Below are 24,019 nucleotides of genomic sequence, written 5' to 3' on the forward strand. Positions count from 1 at the left end.
GCAATGATAGTGCACCCACACTGAGCCACTGCCTGAAGCTTTTTAGCAGAGAATGATATATACAAGATGTATTTATATCCAAGGCTTAACTGTAAAAAATGATGCGAGTGATAGAAGTCCGGATCTAGCCTTCAATGTAATAAAGGATGTAGTGATTATGACAACTGTAATCTACTTCATACAAGCGAAAACAGTTTACCAGATAGAATTAAAAATGATATTATACATTACACTTGATGCAGCCTGTGCAAGTGTCACTGTGGAGATTATGAGTTAAATTGAATACTATCCCATACAGTTGTGCTAGTAAAGCGTGCTAAATGTAACAACATAATTGATTGGTATGATTCAAAACACCAAATTGGATAAAACATGAGCACCAGTGAACACATCCTGATTTTCTCTTATTTGTGTGTGTCTAGGCTACAAGCTCATAGTCTTGTAAAATTACATTTCAAGTCAAAATTTAAAAAATCCACTATAGACTTGAAGGCATGGCCACCCATCCAAACCTTCATCAGCTATATGTATTTCATCAATAAAAGAAAGTACATTTCTTTAAGATACACAACCTTAACTGACTTCACTCACAGAGACTCAAATAGGCTGCAGAAGGAAAGTTGTAATAAAGAGCTAATAGCGTGAGTCAAAAACATCCAAGGGGCCAATTTAGTAAAAGAAAATACAAATAAATAGACATTACACCCATAACTTTAATAAAAGCAAAATACATTAAGATTAGCCTATACATATCTAAAATAAACACTTTTACGTTTGAGCGTCTGCATCACATTCTCACATGAGTTTATCATGGAGCGCCTCATCCCGTCACCCGCTCATATTTCCCTGCTATGATCTGAAAGAGGGATGTTACAGGAAATGTTGGCTATACTCGGCTGCTTTTCGCCGCTGTTAAATCTCCACAAACGAACAAGACAGCGATTTGAATACTGTTAGATCATTTAATAAATATAGAAATATGAATGAATAAAAGTATGATCGCGATATTCAACTCATAAGGATATATTGTGGAACGGAGAAGGAAGTCAACAGCCCGACAGATCACAACATCTCGCCGACAAAGCCAGCTGGTTTCCCGGCTTGGCCAGTCTGCTCTCTCCCCTTCGCTGGGTCTCACAGACCGACCGATAGCGCAACTTCTATAACGATGTTGACATATTCACACAACACTGACTGGGGCAGGGTGGTGTTTCACGGCAAAGCCCTTTTGAGTTTCCAAACACCTTTTTATAAGTCCGAAGTCTGTCCCCTCCACCCGACCTGTTAAAACCACGCCTACGCAGCCACACAATTGGTCCGAAAGCGTCAAAGAGCCAATCAAACGCCGCGCTGCTACTCGTAACATGCAACACATCCATACAGTATGAAGCCCTATGGGCCACAGAGGCGCTAGGAAAATCACGGAGCTGGGACCTTACCACCTCTCTCTCTCTCTCTCCCTGGCCGTCAGCGGACCCCTTTCTCTGCACACGTCTTTCTCTGAAATGTGTGTGTGCGTGAAAGAGAGAGGAGGAATAAAGTGTGTGTGTGCGTGTGAGGGTGCAAGTCCGGAGCAAGTAAAGGCAGGGGGATTATTCGGCGCAATCGAAATATTTCAACACGTCGCCCTCGCTGCAGGACTGAAGCCAATAAGAAGGAACGCATTTTAACAGGAATGCCGATATTGTAAACAGCAGCAGAAGAGAAAGAATGCACTGCAGTCAATTAAGTGACTCACCCAAGTTGGTTTAATTCGCCTAATGTCCGCAAGCCAGCGAGACACAGAAAGGGTGTCCGATGCGCGTCAAGCTCTGAAGAAAATCGGTCTCGCAGCACTTGTGAAGAAGAATGGACAACATTTTTACATTTCTACTTCCATACTGTTGATCGTAACGCTTTCCTGACAACTTGTGAACAATAAGTGGATGCTTATTTCTGCAGAGCTGAAGGAGACATTTCCCAAACTTTTCAACTTAAACTTAATTTGTGCTCCTTTTTTTATTTTGTCTCCATTTGCAATACGCTTGTTCGCTAGTTCACTGTTGGTAGAAATATTGTTCTATCGTCAACAGTTGTAGCCTGCTCTTGGATGAACTTCCTGATGAGAGATCCAGTCATACAGGGATCAAGTATGGCATATCATCCCTTTATGCCTCACCGGGGTCCGGAATTTGCCATGAGTGCAATGCTGGGTCACCAGCCTCCTTTCTTCCCGGCTCTGGCTCTCCAGCACGGCGGCTCCCTCTCCCTGCCGGGCGGCCTGGGAAAGCCGATCATGGACCAGCTGATGGGAGCCGCGGAGTCCGGCCTACACTTCTCTTCGCTGGGGCACCAGGCTGCGGCCGCACACCTCCGGCCTATGAAGACCCTGGAGCCCGAAGAGGAGGTGGAAGACGACCCTAAAGTTCACCTAGAAGCCAAGGAGCTTTGGGAACTCTTCCACAAGAGAGGCACCGAGATGGTGATCACAAAATCCGGAAGGTGAAACAGATTTTGTTTGGGTTCATCCAAAAAATGTAATATATTATCTGACATGCAGAAGTCTGCTATGTGTATTGATAATTCATAATGGAGGGATTTGCTATTTCTCATAGACACATACATATATATTTATACATGCCATCTGGAGTTATCTGTAAATCTCAACATATCCTCTGGATATTTCATGCAACGCTCTCGAGCATGTTTATCAGTCTAATATGTATCAAATTGTTCTTAAATTGCATCATAATTGTCTAATAATTGTCATGTAGATATGACGTTTATTACACTAAATGATGTTTTCACAACAACATAACACATGACCCCAAATGAAATCATGGATATACATTCTGTATAGCTTGATAGAAAAACTATTTGGTTATCTTAACACTTACATGTCTTTAATAATAAGGAATCAAATGTTAGCTGTAATGTATTGTGAAATAAAAGGGTCTTGTATCTGCTGTATTATTAATATTAAGCCTACCAATGACACTACTTTCAAATTCACGGATCTTGAGATTTTCTCATATAAATATTTGTCTTGCTTATAATCATATTGTAGATTTTTTTTATGCCCGTTGTGTCCAAACGTTACATTGACTTATTTGTCCACTGAAATGTCAATTTTGAGTGTGTGGAGCTTTGAATAAATTATTATCGTCATCATCAGACTGACAAAGATGGCTGCTGTAGTCTGCTGTGTGTGTAGGCCTGTGGAGGCATTAAACATCCAGACACCACATAAACAGCGCTGACGTGTCTACGGCTAATCAGGATATAGAAGAACAATAATACATTTATTTGTTTACTCATCTTCTTATTCGCGAGACACGTTTTCGGCTGACTTTGCTTTCTTTAGCAGATACACTGAGAGCAGGCTGATGGCTACCAATAACTTGTCAAATTAATACAACAAACTTGTTTAAAGTTGCTTCCAAATGTAAGATTACATGTTAAAGAAAATCGGCAATAATTTTGTAATTCTCCATACTTTTTAGGGAAAAAATAATGTAGCCTATAGATATAAAAAATATGACAGCACTTTTCTTTATACCGTTGAATAATTTAACCATGTTTCTATTTGACACTCATCACTTATTTTCTTTTGTTACAGGCGAATGTTCCCCCCGTTCAAAGTGAGGTGCACTGGTCTGGACAAAAAGGCCAAATATATTCTCTTGATGGACATTGTTGCGGCCGACGACTGCAGATATAAATTTCATAACTCCCGCTGGATGGTGGCAGGGAAGGCCGATCCCGAAATGCCAAAGAGGATGTACATTCACCCGGACAGTCCGGCTACTGGTGAACAGTGGATGTCTAAAGTCGTCAATTTTCACAAACTCAAGTTGACTAACAACATTTCCGACAAGCACGGATTTGTAAGTTCAACTAATGTATGTCAACTTTTTCTATTTACACACTTACCATTTAAAGTCAATTCTGTTGATATGTGTTGATGTTTTTGTTTTTATTGAAACACAGGAAGTCACGAGTGTAATATTTATTATTTTGAGGGAAACCTGACAGACTTTGCGCATAACTTAAAAACATTTATTTTATAATTAAAACATAATTGTAACTGAAATGATCTTGAGATCCTCTTATTTAATATAAGTATTACAATTATTAAGGAAGACAAGTAAGTCGATATCTTTATTGACGCCCCTGGTATTACCAGATTTAGTAAACTGATTAAATGTTACACGATAAATCCTTTAGATTATTATTTTTAAATGTTTTTTATTTTGACAGCATAATAACTTTTTATTTATCAAAGATTATTATCTATCATTTTTAACACTCAATATGTGACTTGTGTTTTCAAAAAAGACTAAGAGCATTTTAAGATGTAATGTACAGAGCTATTCTGTAACTATAACAAAAGCCGGTGTTACTTCAATGGTTCGCTTATCATGTTGTGATTGTGTGTTTCAGACCATACTCAACTCCATGCACAAATATCAGCCTCGATTTCACATTGTGAGGGCAAACGATATTCTCAAACTACCGTACAGTACCTTCAGGACATACGTTTTTCCTGAAACTGATTTCATTGCAGTGACTGCTTATCAAAATGACAAGGTAAGCACAATTATTGCTCATAGGCTTAAGGTTGTACCAGGGGTATTTTCTCAAACACAGCTTGTGTCCATTGCCCTGTCAGACGCGCTTTCCTCTGCGTCTTTCATGCTCTGCACCATTTTGTTGTCATAAAATATGAAAGACGTCATATTTGTTTGAGCCTGTGAGAATGGAGATTTAGGGGGGGGTGGGTGGGGGGTGTTACGAGTAAGTGCCATATTCACCAGCCTGTGGTAGGAAAGTAATAATTCTGAGGAATGTTATACAGGTTGTGTCCCTTTTATTTAATCACGTGGAAGGGATTTGGCATAGACCCAGACTCACTCTCTCTGCGTGCATGTGTGTGTGAGTAAAACTAAAAGGGTTGGGGGTTGAGAAAGGAGGAAAGGAAGAGAGGCAACACTGTGCGGTTGAATGGAGAAAAAGAAAGAAAGGGGGAGCATGTTGGTTGTGTCAGCCTGGGCTGCATGGTAACATTTTATTCTGTGAGGCATAATGGAAATCATCTCCTTTCTCTGATATTATTGTGAAAACAAGGAACCCCCACCCCCACCTCATTGCAGTTAGAAGTGTGGTAGTAAAAAAAAAAAAGTGTGGTTCAAAAGTTGTTGTTTTTGTAAAAATGCAACAAGTTAGAATCCATTCGAAAAACGTGACAATATAAGGGCCCATGCCCTTTGTGCGCGTTTGTTGCGTTTTTGGTTTATCCAAACTAATATCGTTGTAAACGTTCAGAAAACTACAACAGTTTTTGGACTAAACTTGCAATTGTATGAAAAGTCACGTTGAATGAGAAACTTATAGGGGAGTGAAATTCAGTCGCCAATATTTACGCATGATTTTAATTATTTCAGATCACCCAGCTGAAAATTGATCACAATCCATTTGCCAAAGGATTCCGTGACACGGGCAATGGGAGACGGGAAAAGAGGTAAGACAAGAAGGAAAAGTGCATTTCAAAGACGAAAAAACACTTCAGATGTCTTCAGATTTATACATGGAGGCAGACAGTGATCTGTGAGGATTAAGCCCGCGTCAAAGCTTCCTCGTTAACCCACAGGGAGTGTGGCTCTTCACAGTTTCTAATGAAAGTGCTCAATAGGCTTACAATAAGTCCAATCGCACTGTCGGACACAGAGCAAGGAACATGGTCGTTATTTATGCAGTTGTTTCCTTATCATCTTCACTTGCCAGCTGTTATTTTTAAATATAGCCTAAAAGTATCCCACAACGTTGAATGTTAAAACTACATTGCGCTTGGATCTATTTGGCGATGTGACGTGGAAGATCGATATACGATATAATATATGGGCCTACTAAATCAATGGCACTGTAATTGATTTGTTATTGTTACCTGCAGCATAGGTCATGTGAGCCAGTCCTAAAATTAGGAGCTCCATTATCTCAGGTATCGAATCAGCTTCCACACCACTCATCGTGCTGGTGATATTGTTTCTGACCCGGGAGCTGTGATCGCCGCCTATAATAACCTGGGTACTTGTGCACAGGAAACAGCTGGCTCTGCAATCCATGCGTTCATACGAGGAGCAGCAGAAAAAGGAGAACGGGGCTTCAGACGACTCCTCCGGAGAGCAGGCTTCCTTTAAGTGCTTCGGCCAGGCCTCATCCCCTGCCGTTTCTACCGCGGGCCCCCCACACCTGAAAGGTAAACTGACAGGCTTCAACAGCCAGATCGCAAGTCCTGTGTAAAGTCGTAAAAATTCTATTGTAGCAACTTTTTTTTACAAGGCAATGTGTTGAAGAAGAGTATGTAAACTTAAGGAATCATCAAACCATTTACACACTGCTCTGCACTGAGAGGAACAGTTAAAGTACTTTAAATAGTTTTATGGTAATCTACAAATATACACAATTTAGTAGGCTACTTTAAAAAAAAAAACAATGCCATAGCCTAGTAATGTGTTTGCTTCTAAATATTATTGAAAACATTAAGAAACATGTGTTTTGGGTTATATAATTCATATGGATTACATTTGTCCAAATAGTTGTTACTCAGGTATTTTTCTTACACCTGTGAAATACATGGTTTGCCAATGTGCAGAAAGTGTACTAAACAGTACTCCTGTACTTTGACAGATTTCTGCGACAGCGATGAGGACAGCGACGATGAGAGCAAAGATGGACAGAGCAAAGATGGACACATCAAAGATGGTCCGGACTCCAACAAGATTTCCACGACTACCAAGGATGGGAAGGATCATGAGGCGAGCCCAGCTAAGGGGCACACCTTTAGCAAAACTGACTCTAGCAGCAGGAGCCGTGACAGTGGTCCCAGGACAGAGAAAAGCCAGGCAGACTCGCGGCAGAGCCCCATCACCGTCATCTCCAGCACCACCCGCTCTGGAGAAGATCTCAAAAGCCCGAGTCTGGAACAGCCTAAAACGGACGAGTGCAGGTCAATAGGCAAAGACAGTTTCATGCCTTTGACTGTTCAGACTGAAAGCCCGCACATGGCCCACAGCCACTTTCCTAATTTCGGATTTCCAACAGGCCTAACAGGACAACAGTTTTTCAATCACCTTGGGAGTGCGCATCCGTTTCTCTTGCACCCAAGTCAGTTCAACATGGGAGGTGCATTCTCAAACATGGCCGCGGGAATGGGGCCACTTTTGGCAGCTGTGTCAACGGGAGGGGTGAGCACCATGGACACAGTTAGCATGGCATCACCTTCGCAAAGCTTGACGGGAGCGCCAGGCCTGCCCTTTCATCTGCAGCAACATGTCTTGGCATCGCAGGTAAAACCTGTTGTTTGGGCTTAGGCCTACTCTCCGCCTCTAATGAAGCACATGTTGAGTTGTAATGTAGAGCAGCCTGTAGGCCTTGGAGGCCCATATGCCAGATTCAATATATCAGATATTTAAATACCTTTAATGCTCTCGTCATCATGCCCATGTGTGCGTTTTTAATCATAACTGAGAGAGAAAGAAAGAATGTTTGTGCGTTGTTGTGCTTGTGTTTATTTAGCATTATTGCCATGGGCTATTATTCAAAGTAAAGTTGGACAACTGCTCTTTAACTGACTAAGCCTTAAAGTTTTATCACCCTCCTGTTTTCTCTTAGCCTTGTTTTTTTTTATAAATATCAACTACCATTCATAAAGAAAACAGATTTTAAAGACAGACACAACAGCTAGAGGTGTTAGGTAATCTTTTTGATATGAGCTCATTAAGTTAGCTAAACCACCATGGTGAATATTAAAATGCCTTAGAGAAACAACATGATGCTTTAATAGACAACAAAATTGTCTTTTTCCATTCATTGTCAACGTTGATTGCAACATCAGACGCAGTGTTTTTTTAATTCACCAAAGCTGTTTACTGGCTGGGGTGAAGCCTTGCTTCACAATATTTTGTGTGGACTATAGATTTGTGAAAGCCTGTGTGAATGAAAGCATTGAAAACAGCCTAAATCAGATCCAACTGTTGTAGTCCTTAAGCTAATTGTCAGGCAGCGTTATTACAAGTTCAATATGAATGAATGAAAACAATATTGAGGACAGGGAAATAAAAACAAGATTTGTGCAATGCAAGTCACTTTAAATCTTCAAATGTTCAAGCATGTGTTCTAGGACTTTAATCCAAACCATGCATGCAACAGGCTGCTCAAATTGTTTATCAGGTCCGTCATACATTTCTCACTTGTTTTTTCACTCTATCCTTATTTAGTTTATAACACATACGAGTGTTGTATTTGCTGCCTATTGTGTCTCACACTGAGTTTCTCAATTCCTCCACAGGGCCTTGCCATGTCTCCGTTTGGAGGTTTGTTCCCCTATCCGTACACGTACATGGCTGCAGCCGCGGCAGCCTCCTCCGCTGCGGTGCACCGGCACCCGTTCCTGAACGCAGTGCGTCCCCGACTCAGGTACAGCCCTTACTCTATCCCCATGACGGTACCGGACAGCACCCTGCTCACCATGCCCTCCATGGCCGGCGGCGGAACCGAGCTGAAAGGAGATGGCCTGGTCCCGGCCAGCCCCGTGTCTGGTATCACCCTGGATTCCACATCGGAGGTGACCAGCCACTCATCCGGCATTTCCTCCGGCTCGGTCTCCATGTCCCCAAAAACTTGCACGGAGAAAGACGCAGCCAGCGAGCTGCAGAGCATCCAGCGCCTGGTCAGCGGACTGGAATCAAATCAGGACAGGCCACGGAGCGGATCCCCATAGTTTTTTTATTTGTATTTTTTTTTTTTTTTTTTTAAACACACCACCTGCTTCTCGTTTCGTTATTGTCATGAAAAGTTGAAAGTGTTGACGGTGATGAAGACATTGACAGTAGGCCACCCTCGTAGATTCATGCAGGTTTTAAAAAGAAAATAAATTTAAAAAAAAAACTGTTGGACGTTTTAGTTTCTGAAATGCACTTTGGTTAATACACATCTGCTATGTATATTTTTTTCTTATTTTCGTTTTTGTTAAATTAAACAACACTTTTATTCTGTCATTTGAATACCGTACAAGTATTGAAACTGAAAAGTTGGCATGGGTGTGACTTACACATTTAGGAGATGTTGCTGCTGTGTCCTGTCTCCTAACTTTATTGTACACGTGGAGAAATGTGTTTTAATATGCACTCTGAATTGATTTGACGTATTTGAATTCACTACCACTCAACCTACCTTTTAAAGACTGCTGTATTTTGTTGTACACTAGTAATTGATCGATTGAACAAATGTCGCATGCCCCCTAAAACCCCAACGAAAGTTATTTTAACACAAAAAATGTAAACGAAAAGTATGACAAATATTCAGTTTGGGATATAATTAATACCACCCATTTGCTTAGGTTTCTTCTTAATTAGGCATTCAATATTTTTGAACAAATTATTTTTTAACAACAAATAAGAACAGGCCTATTGACATTAATAGTGCTCCGAGATAAAACTATGGCCCAAGCATGCGGGATTAAGCCCAAATGTACAATAGGCAAAGGGAAGCAGACATTTAAATATTCAAAAATGTAAGGTAGCATTGATTAAAGGTGTACATAGGGATATATAAAAATATTTATGTAATTATTTCATATTGTTATTTCGTGTAAATACAACGGAGTAGTTTGTTTCTAGGGATCTGTTCTTAATTTATTGTCGATATACCTGTGTAAAGATAGTTTGTGGGCTATTATCCTTTTGTTGCCATCTGCATTTATACCCCTCTTAAAATAAGGACTTTATCCCTCCCCAAATATCCACTAAGCTATAGTTATTCACACTCATGTGCCATTGTATTTTCATTTGTTGTCCCCGTGTGTGAAGTGCTACTGTTTTAAAACGAATGAAAAAGCGACAACGCACTGCACCAATGGCTTGAAAAAAAAACAATTCTTTTCCTGAGAAGAGCAAGAGAAGTGTCGTTGAAGTGTGAAAAAAAAGTGGGCAATTTTTTTTCTGTTATTAAAATACTTTGCGAACCTGATCGTACAAGTGCCGCATAATCGAAAATATGAAGGTCTCTTTTGTGTTTCTTAAGTTGTCAATGGGTTATGTTGTATTGGAGTTATGTCTAGTTTACAACATCGACATCGTGTTCTTGAAAGTTTCAATAAAATATTGAAATGCCACTTCTTACTGTGTGTCCCTCGCTTTAACCGTACATGTGATAATGACAGAAATCATTTAAAATCAGCTGATTTAAGGCTGGCATTAAAGGACAAATCGCTTAATCTTGCAAATAAGAGTGCCACCATGTTTCTACTCGCTTTTGAGAGGCGATGAAAGTTTCTAACTCCACTTCAGTAAACTCATGTGGAGATACTCGTCTGGGCTGTGTTCAAAGAGTCCAATTAAGATAACACAGGGAGAAGCAAAGACCCTCTCAACTCCAGAGATCATACCTGGGATTCCTACCTGGACAAGGGGCCCCGCACTATAATTCATGTTTTTTTTCCTTTATTGGTCTCATTGGCGTCAATTGTAAGGTGGGCATTTAGCCTACTGTTACAGTTTTAGTGATAATGGAAAGAAAAATGAAAGGTAACAAATCCTTAAATGTACTTGTAATTTATTTCTAAAAATTACATACAAGAAGCATTCTGGCCAACATGTATTCTGAGGTGAGTTGTTTAGGTTTAACGCATAAACCAAATAGTAATTAGAGGTCACCCAAAAGTTATAGCTCTCATGCATCAGTATATGTGGTTTTAAAGTTGAAAAGTGACAGTATGAGGACTCAAATTTGACATTTTTTAAGGGACAGCATCGCCTGCTGAAGACGTGCTGCTTTGGGCCAGAGTGAAACCTGAAAGGACCATAAAATTCCCTTGATTACCCTCTGTATTGCACCTCGAGTCATGAGTTTATCTACACCATATCTTTATTTGTATATTGTCTGGTTAATGTGTAGCAAGCCTGGCGCTAGTGATTAGGTGTATACATGACACAAACTGTCTCAATTGGTCTGTCTTATTGCTCACCTGGCGCCCTCGATGAGCATATCTTCCATTTTATTGCACGGAAGGCGACAATACGTCTGTAATCAAACCGAGAGACAACGCCCCCAAGCGGCTACTACAGTGCCTCATTCTACCACTGAGTACAACAAACCAAAGCACAGATCCTGGGTTAGAATACACACTGATAAACGACTGTCACCTCGTAGAAATGATTTAAATGTACGGTACTTTATTTACATATAAAGCACTGATTTACTTCTTCTCAAAAACAGCCTCCCATCATATTTAAATAAATAAAAAAGTATGCTGGTTTACATCCCACAAATATATATGGCCTAAAATATGTATGCAAGTAAGCAAGTTATGCTCAAATTATATTAGAAGAAGAAGATGAAGAAAGTCTGTTATTAAACATGTAAGCTGTGCCAAACATATGTATGTATGGCTCTGATTAATGGAAACTTTCCAAACATTATAATTCATACAATATGTTTCAATATAAAGGCCTGGGCTGCTAATTATCAGGCTTCGACATTCAAATAAAGTAGTACAACATTAAAGGGGGAAAAAAGCTGAAGGTCTATAATATGGTTTGATCTGCTAATTTTCACGGTGTTTATGTGGCCTCCTTATGTTGCATGTCCTTTATTTTTATTTGACATGTTGTGCTTCAGCTTTGCATCTGTTCCCTTTCAGTAGGGTTATAACACGTCATTAAACTTTAAAAAGAATCTAGCTTCAAAAGCCTGAATTTATGACAATGTTGTCTGGTTGGCGATTTAAAGAACATGTCTCCTGCGTCGGCCTTTACCCTTTGGATTGATGTTGAAGGCAGGATTACCGGTCTGTATAACAGGTAGCTTTATCTATGGCGTCTGTCACGGGTCAGGGGCGCCATCTAGTGGCAGTTGCATACACAGTAATCCTAAATGATAGAACAAATCTTTTACTGCACCCATATCTATTTTAGACTTGACTGTCCTAAAATGTGGCTATATCAGTTATTCGTTGAAAATCACCTACACATTTGTTGTGTCATATGCAGTGTCACTCATTGTTCAACATTTTCAGTGTTATGTATCAAAATAGGAAACTGTTATTTATATATACAGATAAATCCATGAAATAAAAATGAATTAAACAGATAATGAAGAAACAATGCAACATGCAGCTTTACAAAGCGGAATACAAGAATAATGCGCCTTTAAAAAAAAGTTATTCAATACAGAATAAACTCAAAATGTGTCCTGCCATATCAATAACTGTAATTAATGTATTATTATACTGTCCGCTATGATGGTGTTAGAAGAGAGCTGCCGGCCAATCTTTCAGAAGTAGATATGCCTTTCACAAATGAACTGTCTACTACTTACAATTAGAAAGTTTAATTGTGTGATGAAGCGTGAAATGTGTGTTTTGTTATAGAGGTTTTCTGTTTCATCAACTTGCATACCAAGAATGTGTTTCAACATGATCTCTGATTTGAGATGCTGAGTGGATCATAAATTACACAAGGGCTAGTAGGTGTGTCTGTCTCTGTGTGTGTGTGTGTGTGTGTGTGTGTGTGTGTGTGTGTGTGTGTGTGTGTGTGTGTGTGTGTGTGTGTGTGTGTGTGTGTGTGTGTGTGTGTGTGTGTGTGTGTGTGTGTGTGTGTGTGTGTCTTCTTTTTGTACATGTTAAATGTTTTCATTAAGGTTTCTAGAAGAGCATACTGATTTGTTTTGATCATGTTGCATCTATTAGATTTCTTTATTGTGACTCAGTTTAAAATGTAATTCTGGTTGCAGAGGTTTAAAAAGACAAAGAGTGTCCAATCACTGTACATAAAACCTCTTTCAGATTACAAACCTTGAAACTACCGGAAGCCAAAAGTCAGATTTGCCTTTAAAATAAACTAAATGTCTTGAGGTTCTCCATTTACGGTAAGTACTGTAACAATGTGTTATATTCACTACAATTTATGTTTTGCATAGAAATGTATACCTGCACCAACAATAAACACTTACACCTACAGAGAGGTGATAAACCAAATTTAGTAAGATAAAATGTACTTTATTGATCCCAAATTGGGAAATGTAGTATTTTATAACTATCACTTTAAGAGTGAGTGAATCTGTAATAAACTGACATAACAAAAGAAACAATACACTGCTGGCTGAGAGTCTGTTGGGACCAATGGCTGCTTAGCTTTTAAACCTTTCCATAGCTGGATGGCAAATACTCTGTAGGTGTGGCAGTCTGTTTAGAGCACCTGCAATATGTTAACAATGTGTTGTTAATCCTACAGTTGGCACGCAAGTAGGCATGCTTATGATCCTGCTAGAGGATTATTTATAGTTTACACAAGTGCACACACACACGCACGCACGCACGCACGTGTGTGTGTGCGTGCGTGCGTGCGTGCGTGTGTGTGTGTGTGTGTAAAAGGTATCTTTTTCAGTGCATGTGTGTGTACACATGCACTGAAAAAGATACCTTTTACATGCATTAATGCTTTGATGATTGAGTATACAAAATCTAATGTTTTCAGAATGTTAAAAGAAAGGCCAAACTTATTTGATTGCAATAATATTTAATGTTTCACATTTGAGATTTGAGAAGATTAAAGTGCTATACTATAAACATCAGCACAGGGTGCACAGAATGATTATTTTATGCAAAAAACAAAGAAGCCATGAGTCGCTCAACAGCATTAAACTGTGTTACGGCAATATGAAGCACAAACTTGTTGGTATTCATTTGAATAATCCTTATTTTATCTTATAATAATTGATTTAACATTTAAACACTTGAGTGATTTGAATTAAACTATATTTTAACATAAAAACAATGCTATTGTCAGTCTCAATCTTTGTGTTGTGGCCAGGAAACATCATCAACTACAAGCTATTCTGCAGTCAACAAAAAATGAAAGATGTCAGTTTTCCTGTGATGTGATAAATAATCAATGATGACCAGAAGAGGAAGACAGACACAGTTGTCCTTAATATGTAACCATCCTGGCATTTTCTCTTTCACTACTCTGTCTGTTAGGCTATGTGAATTACTTCCATTGCCCTGCAGCTCACCAGTATATGGAGCGACAGCACACTCTAGTGTGCAAAGAGTATTACTACAAGATAAATCTGTATATTATTCTTTTTAGGAGCTGAATAAAAATGTGACTGGTTAGACAATACATTGTGTTTCCTTGAATGAGAAATGTATTAAGGCTTCATTTATCTTCTTAATTTATTATCACTTTGAACATGCTAACTCTACAAATGGAGGTGCAGGGTTTAAAGTTCCCAGTTGTGGTGTGACAAATCCCTCCTGACAGCTGGCGTTAAAATATGTAGCTGATAAATGCTAAGGGTTAATTAAAATGTCATAATTAAACTCACTAAATACAAAAAATGTCAACATATTTTATTGAATAGCATTTCCTTTATTGTTATAGCAAGTCTGCATGATGCAAATGTACAAACACATGTATTGCTATAAAATAAAGTAAGTTTCCGTTGTTGTTTTCAGCGTAATCTGAATTGTAAGCTCTTCTACACTGTCTTAAATATTCAGATAACTATTATGATTATAATTGTTGTTAATATCTCTGAACCTAGATTTCAACTTTATTTGAAATTGTTCTGTATACATAGATTTATGTGAATGTAATTATTTACTTAGAGACGCAATTCATTTTTGCAAAGGCCAAATCATAAAAAAGTGGAAATGACATCTTAAAGTGTGAAACTATAAGTAATGTGAATAAGATCTACAGGATATTTCAGAGTCTATGTGAGGTGTCACCTGAAGGAAAAAGAGAGCCTGTGTGTCAGGACTAAAATAACATCAAGCGGAAAGGTGATAATGAAGCTTAAGGGTTTCAAAGACGTTGTGGAATGAAAGCATGGTTTCCGTGTGTGTGATTGTTTGTTTGACTTTCACAAGCCCAGGAGGAGTAAAGCAGACTTTGGTGTAGTGCGAAGGTGAGGCTCAAAGTGTCACTTCGGAGGCATCTGCAACTCACCGACATGCCTACCTGTCATTCAGATAAATTCTCCATCTCTGTTTCTGTCAGATCTTATTCATAAACCCCAACCCTGTGGCTGTCAGGTATGTTGGCTCGCTAAAGGACATGATAGTGCAAGAATCTGAAGCTGAATCTGCTGTTCGCATCACAAACTGTGGTGAAACTTTTTATTGATGACAGTAGCAGCTGTGACACACCATGTTATTACAATTTGGAATTGGATGCAAAATTATTAGTTTCATCTATCCACAGATCGATTGAACCTAAATGCTTTTAACTTTAAAACGTTCATGATGATACTCTATGGGTTTCGTGCAGCTCTATTTGGCTTATTCACTTCATCCTTTCTTTAAATAATTATCTTTTCTTGCTTACTTACAGTGGAGGTAATGTTAGGGTATTCAGATCCTTTACTAAATTAAAAGTATTAACATGAAAATGTTGCATTACAAGTAAAAGTCCCATATCCCCCATAATTGTTTAAGTTAATGTTTCTGATTTAAAAAAAGAAAAAAGATTAATTCAGTTAAAAGGTCTGCATCATCATGCTTTAGAGTAATATAACTGGTAAGTTATTGCCAATTTAATTACTTTATAAACGGTTTGGCAGTTTAATGTACAGTACAGCAATACATGATATTGTCTAAGATTGTCATATGTTTAGTGAGAGAACCACATATCTCTGAAACTCAACTTTAATGAGTTTAAAGAAACAGCCTAAACCAAGGTGTTTAAAAAAAAAAAAAAAGTGTATTCAACTTAAAGTGGACCTATCATGCTATATTTGAATAATATAGTGTAGGACCATACCTATATAAGGCATATTTATACTTTTTCTTTTGCAAAATACCAAACAGATCATGCATTTTAGCCATGCCTCATTTTGCTCAATTTGACATGTTTTAGCTCTGTGTTTGTAAGGGCAGATAAGGGCAGAACAGCACCATCTACAGGCCTGGCATATGTACTACAGCGTCTCCAGCGCTTTCGAACGGCAATGTCCGTGGCTGTCTCCTCCTGATTGGTGGAGTTGGCCCAATAGCCGTAGCGCCACTGTCCTGACGTCAGGACAGTGTTCAAATCTGGATCAGTTTTTATCAGATCCGTTGCAGCCCCTTTTTTAGAGATTTGGCTATGGAGGAAAATAGAGAGGGTTGTGTTTTCTGACACTTGGTGAGCTCCCTGGAACACCGGGGACACATATTCATGTATAAAAGACGTACAAAAGTGCATTTTGCATGATAGGTCCCCTTTAAGAAGTAGGAAGATTTTGTAAGGAACAACAAATCCTTAATTTGATCAGGAATGTATTCAGAGACACGTAGTTTTCACTAGACAGACAGGTATACAAATGTTGTATAAACACCTATTACTAATGTATAACATTTGTTTGTATTATAATGTGTAGAACATAGTATTACACTGATATCCGTCATTTAATGGGCTGATATTTGAAGCGAGTGAAGTACAAGTACCTTAAGGGATGTGCTCACAGTAGCAAAAAGAAGTACTTCTGAGTTCAAAGTATAAAGAAAAATACAGTAAAGACAAATATATACAGGCAGGTTGTCTTTATATACACCAAAAATGTAATTTTAAAGGTCCCCTATTATACTCTTTTATAATATCTCAGATATATACAAAACATGTCTCTGTAGTGTTTGGCTTGAAATACCAAAAAGATCATTGTAGCATCCCATAAACCCCTCTGTTTCAGCCCTGTTTCAAAAGAGCTGATTCTTTAGCTTTAAATGCAAATGAGCTGCTTCTGGCCACGCCCCTCTGAGAGATATTTGGGTTGCATTCGAATAGTCCATTTAGCTTAGGAACCTTCCTAACGGAGTGAAATGACCCGGAAGTCCCTCAGTGGCAGCCATGATAAGTGCCGTTCGAATTCTCTAAATTAAAAGGAAAGGAGGTTTCAAACTTCCTTTATAACCTCCTTTAGCCTAGGAACCACTGGACCTCCCTAACCGAAAGGAGAGGAGAAAATGCTGCCCCACAATGCCTTGCGGCCGCAGCATTTGCCGTCACACAACAGTCGGCTGTTCACGGAAACAACCGATTATGAACGAGAAATGATATCATGAAAGTTACGGTGCTTATTAAGCATTTTAAAACGTATGTGGTAAGTTGCCAAAGTGCTTTGTTTTGAACGTTCATCAGTATTATAATCAAAAAGAGAAATATGAACGTTAGTTTTTACTGAAATGATCAAATAAAGTCAACATTTCACAGTCTTTAATGAGCTGTGTGGGGTTTGTTCAACTTTTAAAAGATGTTTGAATGGTGATATACACAGTGATAGATGTTATGGACTAACGTTTATAATAAATACATTTGTATTGATTTTAAGATCTTTTCATACAATCATATGTATTGGGATCATTTGTATTAATGTGGACCGGAGGGAGAGGGTGACGAGCATAAGTTTCACTTTCCTTTTTTATTTCAATTTCAACTTTGGTCATGAAGAATATGTTTCTCTGTTGTCCCTGTTCATAAAGCATAAAACAACAGCATCAGAGCACGGTGCAGAGTCTCTAGATGAGTTTACAGTAGTCCCTCGTTCTTAAACATCCATGTTGTAGTCCGCTGTATAGAAAACTGTAGTTTCCATAGTTTCCCCACAGCAGCAGGCGCACATTTATGACCTCTGCTGGCGCATCATAAACACGTCGGATAGTGAAAGTGCAGTCGGATTCTCTAAAGTGCCGCAGTCTCTTCTCCTAAATCCTTTTGAATTCTCCTATCCACTATCCCTTAACCCCATGACGTTTCACTCCGAGGTCAAGGAATAGACGATAGGGTTAGAACTTAGGAGCTGTTTTTTTGGAGTATTCGAACGCAACCTTGGTTTGAAAGAACACAATGGTGCTCTAGGAGGAGACTCAGGTGATAGGGAGGGGGGGGGGGGGGGGGGGGGGGGGGGGGGGGGGGTATTACCTTGGTTGGTTATTGGCTAATGGTTACACAAGCCGAAAAAACATTATGACATCACAAAGTGGCCAAACTCTGATCAGCTAATTTTCAGACAGGTTTTTAGATAAATGGATCAGGACAAAAAGTGAGCGAATCATTTTTCCTGAAACTTTCTGAATCTCTTAACAAAGAGGGGACACATTTATGTGAAAAAGTGGATCTTGCAAACAAGGGGACCTTTAAATCTGACAAAAATCTTTTTTTTCATTACGAGAAGATTATTTCTCTATGTAAATGGAAGAGCTTCTTAAACTCCAAGACATGTTATTACTATAATTTACAGTATATATTTATAGTTTGAATTTGTGCAATGGGAAAAAGTACCAAAACGATATAGGTTTAACTAAAATATACAGACAATAACTTGAAAAAGACATAAGAAACAGAGTTAAGATTTGTTTTTGCTTTCAGTTGGAGACCTAAATATAGATAATGTAATTGCATGCATGGCAGTGTGTTGTGTAAGTGTATCGTGGATTTATGTATACATACTGTAAGACAAGTGTGCAGGAATATGCAAGGAGGAGGGAAGTAAGGGGATGATTACTAATAAAAATGCTAAATAAATGCATACATAGTATATTTTACTATAGGAACTTGGGTCTATAGGGGATTCAGTGTTTTTAACTTCAAAATAACCTTTTCAACAATACAGTATGTACCTGACATTTGCAAACCCTAAACCATATGTAAGAGAAAAGCCGGCCATGTGTGTGGTATCATGTGAGGGAATTGTTTGCACAAACCCACAGCCTCTCTCTTGTCTTATACTAAATGGGTTCTTTACATGCTTTTCACTCATTCAAGTTTCTTAAATAGCAGCCCAGCTCTAGCCGCAGAATCCCTCCTAAGAGAGGACGTTTAATCTCTACCATCAGCTGGAAGTTTAAATGAGCTGTGGGGAATAGGAGAAGAAAGCTAACTCTCCCCTCACAGGCCTAATAGTCTCCACCGTCAGCAGCACTTCATACACAACCCCTGGCTGGCAGATTAGAAGGAAGGCTCACCGCAAACACAGACGGACGCACGCACCAGCACGCTATGGATTCAAGTCATATGCATGTGCTTTTATTCAAAGCATAATGTGGAAATGCACAAATTGTAATATATACAAATACATTAACACGTGATAAACCTGTAATGGGCAATCCACCCACATTCACACACACACACTTTTCTGAAGTTGACTGTAGTGGGGTATATGACCACTGCTTTGGTCCTGCCACAGTGAATCCCTGTTTGTAAATCTACATTTGTGAATTGATATCCCATTTCCATGTCCTCCTTTTTCCTTAGGGATCTTTCTGTTTGTTTCTTAAACATCTGTCATCTATGAAGGGCACAAAGTCGAAGGCAGAAGAAATTCTCCCCCTCTTCAACAGCAAAATCAAAAATTACATTTATGCACTCCTTTATTGTCTTTTCTGTTGAACTCAATCATAAAAAAAACAACCATGCACTCTTTCTAGCCAGCATTATGAATAAAAGGCGTTGAACAGCCAACTAAAACTGTCCATCAGAAAGTGGGTGGGGAATAGAGACAGCAGAACATACAGTTGTCGATGAATACATTTGAAACAGGTAAAGTAAATATATTTATCTTCGCCGGGGGATCATGCAATCGGTCTTGTGTATGTGAGTGGGTGTGTGAGCATCTCTGTGTTTGGCCGTGGTTAATCTGGCATAAGAGCATGTTCAAGGACCTTACTAAACATGCAGGTGAGTACATCACCGCACCTCAATTGATTACAAAGTGCTTTACATTTAGTTAATATAAAATAAGAATAAAAACGCAGTGGTTTGAGGTTGTCGATGAAAACGATCTGCACTTAACTGATTGCACCTTTTAGTTAACAATGTATTCCATGACTGCTTATATGTGGCAGACGTTGCTCGTATTGATAATTATAACAAATGAACAGCATTTTAATAGTGTTTTACTTATTTCAGTAATCCCACATTCACCAATTTACAACAAGATCATCAGGAGCAGAAAAGATTTCCCAGCTCACACACTGATGGCTTATGCTTTAACAAGTAGATTGCATAGGCACAAGGCGATTAAAACACAAACCTTCCAATAAAAAGACGACCACTCTACCCCCCAAGCCAAAGCTGCCCTCAGTAGAAGTTTGAGACAGTGTAAGAAGATTGTTAAACTTAAAAAGTGCCCCGTAGTCTGAAACAACGTCTCAAATTGTATGATAATGTTTTCTCTGTAACTGCCGGATGTGTAAATACGCAATGGTTTGCTTTCAGGTTCACTATATCAACTTACAGGGTGAAGATAACTTATTCCTGTCCCCCTGGTGGACACAAATATCAATACTTACAGGTAAAATATATATTAGGTGTGGCTTCTCTCCTAAAGATATGTAGTGTACCAAGGTTGCCTGCAGGACTAACTGAAACCTACATCATAGGGAAATGTTTGATTTGAATAACGTATGTGACATAAGCCAGTCTGCCAAGTCTGCAACGTTGCAATAAAACAAATTAATGCATGTCTCAAATTCACTTTAATCAACGGTTGCCCCAAAAAGGCTCACTGGAGAAAAGACAAGCACAGACTGCTGTACCCCCCCGGCGACCGGTGGATTGAAATGCAAACATCTAATCATAATTAAGACAGAGGAACATACTGTTGGAACATATACCTGTTTTTTACTTGTCACGGATTGTCAATGTTTAGTGTTTTCTGTTATTGGTTTTGTTCAAATGCCTAAAGGGGAACTCCCACACGCATTGTACACATCAAATGTTATTCACAGGTCTAAGGGTGTTTCGCATTTGGTTTTTAATTATCAAGTGGCTGCTTAGGTCAAGATTGAGCTCAGGTGATGTCAAGCAAGCCACAATGATATTTATACATTTATGTGATTTCTTTGAATTATTTAAACAATTTGTGAAACGTTTCCTATTGTGTTTACATTCTTTGTCCATGGGTATCTGTCTGTCTGCAGCTAAACGTGCATATCACAGGACACATCAGATGAATATGTTTTGTACACAATTTTGACTGTATTTTCCCTTAATTGCTGTTTATTTATCAATTCTGTATTGTGTAATCCTTATATTAATGTCCAGCCCTTGTTAAAAGTGACTGTTGTATTAGTACAGTACAGAGTGGCGGTGATAGCCTGTAAGTTATATGCACAGATATTATGTGAACTGCTATATTACTGCTCTGAATGCCATATGCAGCATTCAAATGTCAATCATATGCTTTAGTGTTGATAGAAAAATAGACCTGGTTTACTCTCACACATCAATCACATCACACTGCACACAATGTTTGGCTGCTCTTTTGCTATTTGATGCTTTCAAATTTGCAGACAAGACAAAACAGGTATAGACAGTGTCAAACTAAAACCAATGCCAAGATGTGAGCATTGCATCAGGGCATTATTGGAAGACACTGTGGGAAACCATTAAAAAAAACATGAAGTCGGGTAAGGCCAACGTCCTTTCTCTAACATAAGCAACTGGTGGTACTCAATATATGTTGCAGCCCAAATAACCCATGCCAAAACACTATCAAAACACAATACTGTAAAATTCAAACCAACTGCTCCCAGAATATCACAACATTTCCTGTATTGTAGATGTTGCCTTTAAACACTATCAATATCCCATTTAACTCTGTGGCATCTTGACAGCAGCCTCATTGCCCAACAATCTCTCGGACGATTTCCAGGTTGGTGTTTTTTTAATACCGCCTTGGTTCTTCTGAACCCTTGACCAATTTCCATAAATTCCTTGTTGTTTAGGAAAAATACTCAAACATGGAAGTGGTTTCCCTCCAGCTATCATTCTTAAATGCCTTCAATTGCGGGTAAACTTGGTACACTGATATCATGGCACATTCATTCACTTTTTTCCTTTCTTGGCCCATCATCAGTCCGGCATACCAAAGTGTTCACTGCCAAAGACAACTCAGCTTTTAGCATAGGATTATAGCACAATAAAATTAAAGGCTTACCCTGATCATCTAAGGTTGGCAGTATCAGAATCCTTTTCTTGGAATGCACCAGGGATTCCTGCCTCTTCAACATTGACTGGAGCTGCAGGAAAAATAATGTTTATTTTTTGTCCGTATATATAACATTCGGTTTATATTCAATTGGTACAAAAGGGATGCTCCGATCGCCAATTTTGGGGCCGATCGCCGATCGCCAGAATCAGTATCTGCCGATACCGATCGCCGATCCGATCGAGTGGGCGGGGCCTAAATGGAAGATTTAAACATCACTTTAAATCTTCCATTTAAAGTGATGTTTAAAACTCAGTTAATGGGGCTCATTCACTGGAGCTTCCACAAACAACAATCAACTTAATTATTACATTCAAATTATGTATATTATTCAAGTTTACATTCACTTTGGATAATAACACGGGAGAAATGAGCAAGCGCTCTCTTTTCCTCTCTCTCCCTCTCTCTCTCCCTCTCTCTCTCCCCCTCTATCTCCCCCGCTCTCCCTCTCCTGACAGCCCGTCAGTATCGTCTCATGCAGCTCGCTGATCCAGTAATGTGTGAGGCCGACAGTGAAGAATAAACATATTTATAACTAGTTTAGCTTGTTCCAGAGGTAGATAAAATAGCTAAGTGTGTTAGGTCTAACTCTTGTGTGTTTCGCTCCGCTCACCGGTCCGTCACAGCGGGTGGAGCTGCAGGATTTCTGCTTCACACACACGTTGCATACCGCTATTTTACTGTCTTTTTCGGACACCTTAAAATAATGCCAGACCGGTGAAGCCATTTTGGCGAGCTTGTTTTGCCGCGCACAGAGAAAAGTGTCATGTATTTTACGTGATGCGATCGGCCCTCGCGATCGGCATGTTTAGAGAGCACCGATCGATCGGTAGAGAGTGAGTATCGGCAGATCTCGATCGGTGACCGATCGATCGGAGCATCCCTAGGTACAAATAAACAGTTTGGTTAACATTTCTTTTTTTGGCCCAACAGTTGTAGACACTGCAACTTTGTCTTACAGTCTTTACAATTCATACAAACAATTTCTTTTTGAAATGAAGACCCTTTGAGAAACCTTGAAGCCTCAAAGAAAGTAACACATGTTGGAAAGACAGGCCCAACACCACAATTCAAACTTTTTTTTGCCATTTTATGTTGCGATGTTTTGGCTAAATGTTCTTTCATGAGTTTCATTTTGATGTTGGTGTTATGTGATATTCTGTTGTGTCTGAATCAGTTTACCTGCAGTAGTTTATTGTAGGTCAAGCAGTTAATGCACAAAAAGGTCACGTTACTGCTCTACAGTCCAATGTTTAGCCCAATTGTAGCACTGGGATTTGGGCTGCGTAGTTAGTGCAGATGAGCTTAAGGAATCAAACTTTATTCAAAAAGTAAACTCTGTACTTAGCTAAGATCTTTTTTCGTTTGTGCTCAGTGCAGTTGACAGCAATAGCTTCTTTCAGCACTGAAGTCCAATCACTCGAGATCCAAACTCCTGCTTTTATACCACATAGCTCCACCTACAGGAAACACCACTTAACAAATCAATTCATTCACAGAAGTTATGTTATGTTGCTAAAAACAGAAATATCATGATTTAACAGAAAACAGATCACATCAAACATGTCAAATGGATTAGATGTATAACATAAATGCTCCAAAACTACAACTTTCTTTAAAAACACCTCAATAAAAGGAAGTTCAATTGGCTCAGTGCGGTTTGGCAATCCCTGGGTCTGTAACTAGAGAGGATCATGTGCAACAGATAAGAGTCACACTGTCATAATTGGTGAGAAAATAGGAACTTGATCTAAATGCTGTAAGAAGAGAAGGCAGCAGAATGAGTTCACTGACTTACTAAAGAAAAGGCTTACAGTGTCCAAAAGAAGCAGTTTGTCTGACAGGCAGGTGAGGTAACATAAAAACTCAGTGGAAAACCAACAGAAGGAACAGTAAACATAACACTAGTAAAAACATCAAAGCTGGACACCAATGTCGTAAGAAATGTAGCACAAGGAGAGGGTAACATTAGGACACAAGAGGTGAGTAACAAAATAAAATGACTGGCATA

The 24,019-nt window shown here is 39.0% G+C and overlaps 1 protein-coding gene across 2 annotated transcripts; it reads left to right on the plus strand.

The window, feature by feature from the left end:
• The first annotated feature begins 2,089 nt into the window (after positions 1 to 2,089).
• On the plus strand, positions 2,090 to 10,150 carry tbx3a (T-box transcription factor 3a). 2 transcript variants are annotated; one of them, XM_034123540.1, is made up of 7 exons: positions 2,090 to 2,481; positions 3,599 to 3,881; positions 4,423 to 4,569; positions 5,424 to 5,500; positions 6,078 to 6,235; positions 6,667 to 7,325; positions 8,327 to 10,150. In XM_034123540.1, exons 1-7 carry the CDS (start codon positions 2,090 to 2,092, stop codon positions 8,756 to 8,758), a joined length of 2,148 nt encoding a protein of 715 aa, XP_033979431.1. In that variant the 3' UTR covers positions 8,759 to 10,150. The 2 variants fall into 2 exon arrangements, with proteins under 2 accessions (XP_033979431.1, XP_033979432.1); XM_034123541.1 differs by having other exon boundaries at positions 3,599 to 3,866; positions 8,327 to 8,758.
• The last annotated feature ends 13,869 nt before the right edge of the window (positions 10,151 to 24,019 follow it).

The sequence above is a fragment of the Trematomus bernacchii genome, unplaced genomic scaffold (assembly GCF_902827165.1).
Source record: "Trematomus bernacchii unplaced genomic scaffold, fTreBer1.1, whole genome shotgun sequence".
Classification (NCBI taxonomy): domain Eukaryota; kingdom Metazoa; phylum Chordata; class Actinopteri; order Perciformes; family Nototheniidae; genus Trematomus; species Trematomus bernacchii.